Here is a 12,467-nt window from a genome sequence, read left to right as displayed (position 1 = left end):
CCTCGTTGTGTTTGAGCGGCCAATACAGTGCGGCGCTGGATGATGACGCATTGCGGCCCGACAAACACTGGGTCACGTTCAATTTTTTGGATGGTTGGCCCTGCATTTTTTTTAGTCTGGAGCCAATCAAATGGCCTCTCCTGACCTCACAATGATGAAAAAAAAAAAAATCAGAGACAGAAAAGAAGAAGATGATCTGCTAGTTCATGTTAAGGTATCTGACTCTGCTATTCCCAATCGGTTTATTAAAATGACAAGACTGAAGGAACACCATTCTTCTTCTAAGTCTTTTAATGGTAGTTCTTACTTTGACAGACAAAAAGCTGATGAAGCTTTTTCCATTTGACTTGAACTCATATTGTGCTCATCCTGCTTCATCTCTGTCAGAAACTAAACCTCTCTTGTGTAGCATCTGCAGATCTTGGCGTGTGGCTTCATTCACACGATGTGCATTAGCAAATGCTCACTGCAGCCATCTGTGGGCACCGCAGAAAGCCTGTAGGGCTCTGCACACACCGCTTGCATTTACATATTGTCAACCAGTATGTCGCATGAAGAGACTGGATCTTGTTTGTCTGACTTGCATGTTCCTGCATTGTTCATCACTTCACATGCACAATGTGTTCGGTTTTGTGCTGAGAAAGTTTTTTTTCCTCTTTCTTTTTTAATGTCCTGCAGAAAACATTTTCTCCATATTCCCTCTGCGCAGTATGAGTGCATCTACCGAGCTCCCGGACTATGCACCTGCAGAGTGTGTGTGTGTGCGCGTGCGTGAGTGAGCGTGTGTGTGCGCGCGTGCATCTACTGTATGCTTGTGTGTGTTTCCGTGAGTGATTAATGAACGTAGCTGGATGGCGTCAGCGGGCCATGACAGCACGACTGCGAGGAAATCATTTCTTCTCTCTCCGTGGACTGCTGATTCAGAGCTCGCAGGAATTTTGCTGATTGCTAAAATCACATCATAAGGGTGCTGTTATAATAACCCCAATCACAGCATCACAGCAGAAGGCGAGGGGAGTCGCCATCAAAACGGAAATAAAAGCGCCCATAAATGATATTAGCTTCCCCGTTTATGGGGGGGAAAGGCCAAGGTTGTGGGTTGAAAAGTAGTGGCTTCTTGTATAACCGTATGTGTTTCCTTACATCAGCAGTATCAGCAGCGTATAAAAAAAAAATGACTGGACATTTGGACGAGACTTTTAAGAATTATCTCTGTAGCTCGAGCTGCATTGAAAGACTTCTAAATGTCAGTAATAGTGACCATTTGCATATGGAGAAGAAACAGTTAGCCTATCATGAATAATGAAATGTCAACAGAAGAGGGACGTCTTTCATATTTCTGCGTTGCCATCAAGACGATGACTTTGAAATTCTTGCCGCACTCGGATGAAAAGAGAAGAGAACGGGTGGAGAAAGACAGAGGGAGGAGAGATTGACAGGAAAACCACAGATCAGCACGGAGGAGGTGAATTCAGACCAGGGATTATACACAGACCAGGCTGCCTGTTATGCACCGTTGTTCATTTTCCCCTCTATTATCAAAAGTTCTCTGAGTGTTGCACTGCAGTCAGTTGATTGGTCTATTTTCTACTTGGCCATTTGGTGCAAGAAACTCTCAGAGCATATCATGAGGTTTATCACAGAGTTCGACCTTTAGTCTCAGACGTCAGGCACTCAGCTGGAGGAGCTGCGCTGCTGGAAATGAGTTCAAGGGAAGTTTGCAAAGAGGAGTGTGCTTACTTTCAGAGAAAATGTCTGTTCCTCTAATAGGCTTTTTTAAGGATATTTTCAACTGTATGAAAAGTACAGCATCTAAAGCTTTAAATAGGTAACCAGCGTTGTTGTGCATGGCCTGCGTTTCCTCCGGGGACTCCGTCTTCCTCCCACAATCCTGAGACATGCAGGTTAATTGCCGTTGAGTGGTTGTTTCTTCTCTCCACGTCGGTCCTGTGATAGACTGGCTCCCTGTCCAGGGTGCACCCTGCCCTCACCCAGTGTCAGCTGGGATTGACTCCAGCACCCCTGCAACCCTAAAAAGGATAATGATAATGAATGAAAAAAACTTAGCTTAGCATAAAGACCAGAAGCAAGGGGAACAGCTAGCCAGCTAGCTCCCTCCCAAGTTAAAGATGAAAATTCGGTGTTTAACCTCGTTAACGTGTCCATGTGGTGTTTTCTATATAATACAAGACATATCATGAATGAAATAATCAACACCATGACTGAGTATTTCCACCTTGAACTGCTGTGACAGTCTCATGAAAACAGATTCAGTCAGTTGGGGGTTCATACACCAGAAACTAACGAACCAATCATGACATTTTGTGGGGACGAGGGGGCGGGGCTAAATAAACCTGAAACCTTGTCAGTACAGAGAATTATAGTTAGCAGCCACTGCCAGTTACAAGCTAACTAACTAGATAAACAGATGCTAACTGTGCTAACCGCTCTGATCCGTCTGTTAGTCTCTGGTCTGACGGGGCTCAAACATGGCTGAGTCTCTTTGATGTTTCCTCCTCTAACCATCTTGATGCTCTCTGCTTTTTCACCTGTCCACCTGGGGCGAGCAGGTGGTGGGCGGGGCACAAGGCCTGAGCCACATTTCTCAATAAGGAAGTAAGAAGTAATTAAAAAGTTGTATCTTGTTTTTTCTGCTGCACAGAAGTGCTGAGTCGACTGACAAACAATTATTTGTCAAGAAATAGTTATATTACATAACTTTACCCTAAAATCTTTGGACAGAGCCAAGCTAGCTGTCTCCACCTGCTTCTAGTCTTCATGATAAGCTAAGCTAATTGTCTCCTGGCTTAATGCACAGATATGAGTGGTATCGATCTTCTCATCTCATCCTGGGCAAGAAAGAAAACAGACATATTAACCAAAGTCATTTTGACAAATGATATTCTCTTTCTGGTGGATACGGTCTTATACAACTATACTGACAAAGTTTTATTGTGCAGCATGTTGTAGCGTGAATCCCACTAGCCACAGGAATTGGAGTTATTGATCTGAAGCCACAGGATGGTGAGATTTTGCTGCTCATCCTGGTGCTTAGATGCATCCGTGACCAGAGGGAGTTAGTGTCTCATCGTCTTGGCCGTGCACAAAGTTAGTTAGAACACATTTCCTACTTCATTTCATTGCTGCATTGCACCAAAATCTCTTGGGCTGCTTTATGTCGCCATGGAGCCCCGGGCTCTTTGCGTTCAAATGACAGATCCCGACTCATGTTTTATCTAATCCCGCAGAGCAAAGGTGAGCAGAAACACCATGCATCAACCTGCCACGCTCTGTTTGGGCACTAACCCAGTCTCAACACTTCAGTGTGTGCTTCCCACTCCGGGGACTGCAGATACAAATAGAGCATGTTAGCATATTGAACCTGATGTAGAAAAAATGGATTCTTTCTTTTCACAGTTATTGTTTGTTACATGACTGAAAGGCTTTGTTGTATCATCTTACACTTCTGACACCAAGACACTATGATACTGAGTGCTACTTGAGTAATACTTGGATTTCAAGGCCTGTTTATTGACATCTTTCTGTGCTGGTTAATTGAAACTGTGCTGAGGACGTCTGTCGTCTGTATGTGAGTCATTTCACAGTGTTTTTGATTAGCTGATACTGATGACTGCTGACAACATCGAAGTTAAAAAAGATGCAATCAATAGTAAACACATAATGCAGAGATAGAAATCTAATTTCAAGAGAGACTTGAATGTGAAAATACATTTAACATGATAAAAACAATTCATGAGCTGAGAGTCCAGAAAGAATTTACAATACAATTTGAATAACAAACAATAAAATTACCAAACTGTAATAAAAATAACACACAAGGAAAATTTTAAACATATAAGATGCCAAGATTAAAAGCAGCTAACAGTCTCATCAGTTAAAACAATTGCATTCTGTTTTTGGGAAGGTTTAAAATCCTTTTTCTAAAATCTTCTAAAACAACTATTTATATATAAACAACGTCAACTTTTAAAGCTGGTAAACTATTATCATTAATTATAGAGGATTTAACTTTAGCTAAAATACATGAGATCAGTGTTTTCCAGTCAAATGGCAAGCCATGAAAATGCTGCTTCACATGAATTGTGCATGTGGCGTATATTTGTATTTGTGCAGTTTGTAATTGCCCTGTCAGTAACAGCGAGCTGAAGGGCTTCGGAGTGTAATGTGAGGGCCCGTAGCTTACTGCAGCGGTCTTTGGGTCTAGTGGCTGCCGGCTGCAGCTTGGCAGACAGACGGCTCGGGCCTGATGCGTTGACAGCTTCTCTGAGAGGCCACGCCAGTGTCACAATTGAGAGAGCCCTAAGGGGAGTCAGTCATACAGGCTGACATGTATTCTGGGCCTGGGAATGAACCAGAGATGAATAAGCTCTGACAGGAAACACAGCCGGTCAAATTTCCAAGAATGTAATTTTCTTTTTCTGAATGTATAATAGTAATGAATAAATGATGACGGGTATGACTAATATTTATTTAATCCAACTTTATTCAGTTCCATTTGACTTGACACAAATGTGCACTGAATTTAAAAGTCTTTGTGTCGAACCAAGACTGTTCTCCCTTTGAAAAATAACCTTAAAGGTTGAAAGCAGCTTATTTCAACCCATAATTTCGTTTCATTGTTGCATGACCTTTCCTTAAACATAACCCTGTAAGTTTTTGTGCCTAAATATAACCAAAAAAACCTGCTCCATAAGCTTAACTGTGTGTTTGTTAGTGTAACCATGACGACAAAGGTCTGGGGCGCCTGCTGCCATAGGGATGCTATTTCAGTAAACAACTGACAAAAGATGTTACAAAACCAGGCAACACAGTGCTGCAATACAATTTATCGTTCACATAATTTTAAATTTTATTTTACATTAACAATGTAAAAACAAAAAACTGTTAAAACCCAAAAATTATAATAATTATTATTATGTATAAATTTAAAAGAAATAGTTTGACACCACTCTCATGTCTGTACTGTAAATACTAAGCTAAAGCCAGGACATGGTTAGCTTAGCTTAGCATAAAGACTGGAAGCAGGGGGAAGCTGTTAGCCTGGCTCTGTCCAAATGTAACTCTAAACTAAGACCAGGACTTTTCTATTCTTTCAAACAGATACAACATGTAAATCAGTGAGCTTTAGAGACTAGCAGGCTAACTCTTCCCGCTGCCGTCTCCTGGCTCTAGCTACATACTTTAACCTGCAATAACTGATGTTTTGGCCAGTTGGGGGCAGCAGAAACAAGCTGTGAACACTACACTGACATCTCTTGGCCTCATTAACAATGAGAACAACTGGCTGCTGAGATGATGCATTTTATCACCTTTTGCAAGGCAATGCAGCCAGAGAGCATGAAGTCTAAAGCAGTGCTGTGGAGATTGAGGGGGGTCACCATGACTTTTGTCAGACTGCTGCACAGAGCAGAGATGTTTCAGGCCCTGAGCGGTCGTCAGTGAAGCTGCTGACTCTTGTGTGTGGCCCTGTGCCATGGTCCTGGAAGAGCTCCAGAAATACTTCAAGGACATCAGTTGTAATTAAAAGGAACTCTGTTGGTTTACAAGCCTGACTGACAGCTTACAGACTTATATCACCATTATACTACATAGCTTCTTTTTTTTTTTTAATGCAGTCATTTTTGTTTGGACTTTTTCTTCTTTTCATTCACACTGGGTTATTGATGGGCTTGTTAAAAGTTTTTCTCTGTATATTTCAAAATAAGACTTGGCACACGTAGGTCAGGCAAACTGCAAGTTTAGTTGTGGGCTGGAGATTTCTCACTACTTCTAAAAACTCAACGAGTCATGCAGTTTATTATCTACACCTTGCTACTTAGCCATTAGCAAAATGTCAGCAATTTGCAAGGCTTTACTTTGGAAAGGTGGCACTAGTGTGAGGACAACTAGTGTCGGAGTATTTCAAGTTTTATTTTTTTATGACTGACAGTCAAATTAGAAAATAAAATCTGTAGCTCCATACATCCAAATATAGGAGCTCTTCAGTAAAGCTTACCTTGGTGAAGCTCGTCTTACTCAGTTTTTGTTGACAGTGTCAAAGAAGCCCTGATTCCACTATAGCTTGTGCCGATTATGAATTGCATTACAAAATAAAGCATTCACTCTTTATAGGATATAATGCAAATATTCTTATTGGGTAATTTTTTTTTTCATATTACAATAGACTGAAATCATCAGATATTTTTCAGCCTGAAAAAAACTCAATGACATTTCACATTTTGTTCTCAATGAATCATTTTCTTTTGTCATTCCCATCTTATTGATGCATTTCACTTCACTAGCAGACTTCAGCTCGTATCAGCTTCAGTGGGAAGTTTGGCTCTCTCCAAGCTGAAATGTTCTTTTTGAAGTTCTTCTCAGTGTGCCAAGAAATGCTGCAGTCAAGTGTTTGTGACGGACAGCTTTTAATCAAGCTAAATGTGCTTTTCTCTCTCTGTCCCCACAGGCTGATGGTCTCCTCTACTGAGCTCTGACACGACTGAGGATCTCTCCGGTTTGAGATCAACTGTCTCCATTTCAAGACTGTCTGGCTTCTCCACATCCAATGGAATCAGACATCATTACTTAATCATTAGTGTCCTGGCAGCTGAGTGGCTTTTCTGCACTGACAAACTGCCTTAAGTCTTGCTCTGTCGGGGGATAGAAGATCAGAAAGAAAGAAAAAACAGGTAGCTTATACTTGCTGCACCTGGCGGACCTAATAAAAGCTCTATAGAGTTGAAGCAAAAGTATTTTAGTGCCAGTTATCCCCGTGCCAAGATGGATGAAACGCACAACAACAGGACTTCCTTGGTCAAAGGTGCCAAGGACATTGCTAAAGAAGCCAAGAGGCACGCTGCCAAAAACTTCAGCAAAGCTGTTGATCGCGCCTCAGATGAATACTCCACTCATCGCAGCTACAACCGCTTCAAGAACGAGGACGAAGAAGAGAACAACTACAACTCTTACACTCAGCAAGACGGCCACTACGCCGACAATGCAGCCAATGACGAGGACGGGGCCTCCAGCGACGCCACGGAGGGCCACGACGATGAAGACGAGATCTACGAGGGGGAGTACCAAGGCGTGCCCGCCTACAACGATGGGAAGCTGCGGGACGGTCAGGTGGCTCTGGGCCAGCCGGTTTCTGACAGCGCCAAGAGCCGCAAGGAGCTGGAAAATGAGAGACAGGCGGACGAGGAGGAGCTGGCCCAGCAGTACGAGCTCATCATGCAGGAGTGTGGCCACGGGAGATTCCAGTGGCAGCTGTTCTTTGTACTCGGGCTTGCGCTCATGTCAGACGGCGTGGAGGTGTTCGTGGTGGGCTTTGTCCTGCCCAGTGCTGAGACAGACATGTGCGTCCCCAACTCTGGAGCCGGATGGCTGGGTAAGGATCTGCAATACAGTGGATTAAGTTATTAAGTATCAACACTTTGCAGAGTTGTTTGTTCTTCTTACACAGATACATTACAAACACTTCTATGACTCACCTGTTTGGACTTATGCCAGGAACACACAGTGTGCGTGGTGGCTGCGTCACTGCTACTGCCAGCTCTATATTCCAACATAGAGTTTGCCTTGGATAATGGTCATCAGCAGGCTACTCAAATGTTGGATTTCTTTTCATTATAAGTTAATTATTGATTTATTTTTGACAGAAAATGTCACTAAAGTACCAATGTCTCCACATGCAGCTGCTAAAATGGTTAAAGAATGTAATATTTATATCACAGACAGTGTGTCTGTTCCAACCTGTTTAAAGGGCACTGAAATGAAAACCCATATGTGATGCAGCCGCCACGCACATGCCACCCAGCCAGTGCGTTCTGGCCTCATACTGAGGGAATGACATATGAGGAGATGGGATAAAACACAAAAGCCTAAAGAGCAATTTAACACCCTTTGAAAATCTTAAATTTGCTAATCTGTAGTTGAACTTGTCACCTTGCTGCAGTGATGTAAGAGCGCACTCCAGGGTGCACCAGTACACCGTGACATCACTGTTGGGTGTGGCTACAGGTGAAGCAGATTAGCAGAGTTTTTTAACATCAAACTCTTGATAGCTGAGGATTTTTTGTCTCCAAACTTCTGAAATCTGAAGTCTAAAATATTTAATATTATAGAAAAATGTATATCACTTGAAACCACACTTTTGGGACTTTATAAGAGAGATGCTGGTTTAAAACATCAAAGTCCTCTTACAGGTCTTGGGAAGTACTACTGCATATGTGAAAATTGTATAACCTTTTGATTCAAGTAATGTTATTTGAAGCAAAATCAATTAGGTCTTTAGAGTAGAAGTTAGAATATGAAAAAATAATCAGAGGGTGCGTAGTTAGAAAGAAGTGAAGCTTACCGGACCTGTGTAGTCTGCCAATCATCTTTGCTTGCGGCTACATTAGCACTAGCATAACACAGCCCTGTCTCTGACCGTGCTGTTGGTGGTCAAGTTGCATTGTGGGAAATGTAAAAGCCAGGCTTTGACATGGAGAATTTGTTGATTAAATAAAAAAAGGACGATATCTCTGGTTCTCTGGATTTTGACACCTTTTCTTTTAAACTGTTCATTGTGACTCCAACAATGTTACAGACGTGCAACGGATCAGCTGAGCGAGCCTCAAACTCACAGGAAAACATTCAACTTAATTGAATGACACTATTTGAAGTGACAACCAAACACACCGTGATGGAAGACAGTAGTGTCTGCGTTCGGAGACGGAAAGAGGAAGCAGCTTTTCAGAGTTTATATATTGATTACAATGAGTCGAAGCTTGAAGCACTTCACTTCACCAGACGTGTTGTTTGCGAGTCTGCGTGCAAACTATCTGAGGTTTGGATTCATTGCCAAGAACAGTGTGACTGTCACACAGTTGACATCCTGAATATCTAATGGGAGAAGTGACAGTGAGAAATCCTGACTGTGGAGAGGTGCAGTGTGACAGCACAAATTCTTCTGGCACCGTTTGCAGAAGCCGTGAATTCAGCTGGAACGACTCTGTAGGCACGGAAAATGTTTTCTGATTGGTGCAGATACAAGAAGTAAAAATACACGACATGTACAGACTGGTGTTACTATTTGGGTGTTGATGGAATTAGTGTCCCCGCTAACAACCTGCTAATGACCCGTGTTGTTCATAACACGCAGGGCTGTGCATGGAGAGCAGCGGTGGGTGACACTTTCAGCGCTAATCTCATTGCTTTAGGAGCTGCGAGCAGGTTGTCATGGCACCAGGTATTTGGATACATGAGTAGGAGGTGTGTTAAGCACGATGGATCTCTCCCACACGAGGAGGGGAAAGTTGTGTTTGTCTGCCGCTAATGTGTCGGCATGTTTGTGAATGTGTGCTGTGTTCGATTCGGCTTCATTATTTTCTCTCGTTAATATTAACAACAACAAAAAAAAAATGGCTGCAGAGCGCTTGCCGTTCTCTCAGCGTTGAAGTCACAATGTGACTGTGTGGTTTCATAAGCAGAAAAGTGAATGCTAACCTTATTTTGTTTGGGTTGCTCTTTTATTCACACAGATTATTCTGACTCATCTCTCAGAGGGAGACAGGAGGGAGAGAATAGAAAGAATGAGTCATTTTACCAACTCACTCGCTCACTGCATAAATAAAAGGATGTGTGTGTGTGTGTGTGTGTGTGTGTGTGTGTGTGTTCACTTGTGGATGTACTTGGAAGAATAAACCTTACACAATGGAGCTGATTGGTGTTTTACCACAGTTTCTCCGTGAAGGTCACAGACTCTTTAAGTGGACAAGAAAAGGAGAGACTGAAGAGAAATAAGATGAAATAAAACAGAGATCATCCTGCACAGTCACTTCTGGTTACAGCTCAATCTTTAGCCAGAGTTTCAAATAGTTTGAGCATTAATAGGTTTATTAGCATCATTTCAATGAACATAAATCATTCACGTTCTCATTGCAAGTAACTGTAGTACAGCACATGCACTGAAAATGTATTAGTTGTGTAGAAATAGTAGTTTTCGTGAGACTGGGTTGTTGCAGCTGTTCTGAACGGCCACACTGGGAACGTCTGCCATTTCAGAGGGGTTGAGATGCAATAAGCATTCAAAGAGGGATAATCCTGCACACTGTTGGACCGTCTCTCCTCTGAAGGGATTCATTGGTGCTGCATTTGTCTATGCACCTAAAAAGTGGAGGAAGTAGTTTTGTGAATAATGAAAAAAAGAGAAACGCTTCTTCCTCTCTCTCTTCTGCAGTATCTTCGCTTGTCAGATTTTTAATTTGGGAAAGTTACAAAAACCTGCTGAACGCAACCTTGCTTTTGATTTCAGATGCTGTTGGACCGTCTGACAAGCTCTTTGACGGTTTTTAGTCTGAATATGTTTTGAAGAGACGGTGGAGATCTCATAATGCATCAACAATAATCCCCAACATCCCCATTAATAATTTCAATTCATATGGACATATTCAAGAAAAATGCAAACTGGAAATGGAAATTTACCTCCCGAACATCTTCATTTATCACCAGTACCAGAGACTTTGTTGTTTTCTTTATTATCACCATATTATCTCCTAATTGTGACTAATCGCCTGTTCTTAAGCAGCATTTTAATTCAGCATAAATTAAGCAAACTTAATAACTACCTAATGTTATTCACTGGTTAATTAAGCATTGCTTTAATAAAAAAGTGTTACCTACACAACAGCACATACAATACGTGACAAATATTAAAAGACACACCAATCTTCAAAGGTGAATAGGAGCCACTACTTAAAAACACAGAGTCTTTTGCATATCATGGCTTTCCCTTTTTAATATCATATAAAAGGTGAGATGTCTCCAGATATGGGATGTTCCTTTTTTTTTTCTTCTTTCTTGTCTGTCCTCTCTTGTTGCCCTCCTGCTGTAATCCCTCTCTTACACTCTCTCTCTGTCTCACAGCCATGCAGCCGATCTGAAGATACGGGCTGGAGTTAATCTCTGCAGCATTGTGCTTCACTGCAGTTTAGCCATGGTAGACTGGCTCACGTACCTCCCCAGAGAAAGAGAGGGAGAGCGCCGCTTTCATACACTTCCTATCACATTTCCCCCCCTCACCTCCACCTCCCCTCTCTCTTCCACCACATACTGTTTTAATTTGTCTGCAGTTGGCATTTTGTTGGGTGTTTGGTACAATGCGTGTGAGCCCTGCTGCAGGTGCTGCACAGAGTCAGGACCTGAAAGGAGCACGTCTGCGTCAGGGTCAGTGCGGGTGAGCTTTGTGTAGCTGATGTTGCGGTTACTTTGCGTGCGCGATCGCAAAAACGCCATCGACAGCCGAAGTGAACCAACACAATGCCAGTGATGAATAGGCTCTGCTGCAGCCCGGGGTTAGTTAATTAAACAATCCAGGGACAACAACATTTGCTAGGATCTCTTCATTCCCCCGTCTCTCTCGCTTTTCTTCTTCACAACAAAGCACCACCACAGGATCTATTCACCTATTCACCGTCCAGGCGAAGAGCTTTGCAATTCAATGTGGCTTCACCGTAAAAAAAAAAAAGAAAAACCCCTACGATTGAGTCGTTGTGTGTGTCTCTTGTGGCGTCGAGTATTGATTTGAGTGGACAACGTGAAGAAAGAGGAGTCGTGTGTGAACGCTGCGACTTGTTTCCACAGTGAAGATGTTGAGCAATCAGAAAAGACTTAGAAATCAATCCCCGCATGAAAGAATTTCTAATATAATAAATTTATCACGTGAGAATGGATGGATGATGTCATCCTCTTCGCCAAATTCAACAAAAATATGTATTTTTTTTCTTTTGATTCTGAACAAATGAAAATGACCGGAGTGAACGACTCATCGTTTCTGCCTCTTTGACAGTGATTAGTTTCAAATGTTTTACAACAATAATTAGAGGCTGCACAATTAATGGAAGTTATAATTGAAACTCAGTCTGGCTGAGTGCAATATATAAAGGTAAAGATAAAGGTAAAATGTGTCACAACATTATCATGCATTGTTAGCAAGCGCTGTGGTGCTACAGAGACGCTCCGAGCTACAAGTGCATATTTTTCCAGACGTGGAGGAACATGTTTGTTTGGTAAAATCCCTACAACAAAAATCACATCATCATTTTTTACATCTTTCTCTGTGAAAATTAAATGGGGAAAAAAAAAAAAAAAACTACCATTCCAACTGAAATTGCAAACGCAAATCTCAAAATGCAGTTCACAGTTAGATGAACTTAATTTAACTCAGACAGAAGTGCTGAGTGTTTCTGAGTGAACAGCACTGTTGCGAAAACAAATCAGCAGGTGTTGATGTAATTAATATCTGAGGGATATGCTTTGTTTCCAGGGCTCTGCTCTTCCCTCCCTCCCTCCCTCCCTCCCTCCCTCCCTCCTTGCCTCCCACTCCTCTGCTTTCTCTCCCTGCTGAAGCCCACCTGTCAATCAACGCACGCTCCTCTGGGAATCCCCTCATCTGTTGAAATCCTGAAGCTCTCACTTAATGTCCT

At 42.2% G+C, this 12,467-nt stretch overlaps 1 protein-coding gene across 2 annotated transcripts in view; it reads left to right on the top strand.

Annotated features, from left to right (window-relative positions):
• LOC130186639 (synaptic vesicle glycoprotein 2C-like) overlaps positions 1-12,467 on the top strand; it is a 36,676-nt gene that overhangs the window by 2,832 nt on the left and 21,377 nt on the right. For both annotated transcript variants that reach the window (XM_056403861.1, XM_056403862.1), the window contains exon 2: positions 6,467-7,387. In XM_056403861.1, the coding sequence (XP_056259836.1) occupies positions 6,781-7,387 (607 nt within the window). In that variant the 5' untranslated portion in view covers positions 6,467-6,780. The remainder of the gene's footprint in view (positions 1-6,466; positions 7,388-12,467) is intronic.

The sequence above is a fragment of the Seriola aureovittata genome, chromosome 18 (genome assembly GCF_021018895.1).
Source record: "Seriola aureovittata isolate HTS-2021-v1 ecotype China chromosome 18, ASM2101889v1, whole genome shotgun sequence".
Lineage (NCBI taxonomy): Eukaryota > Metazoa > Chordata > Actinopteri > Carangiformes > Carangidae > Seriola > Seriola aureovittata.
This window is presented reverse-complemented; position numbering and strand designations above follow the sequence as displayed.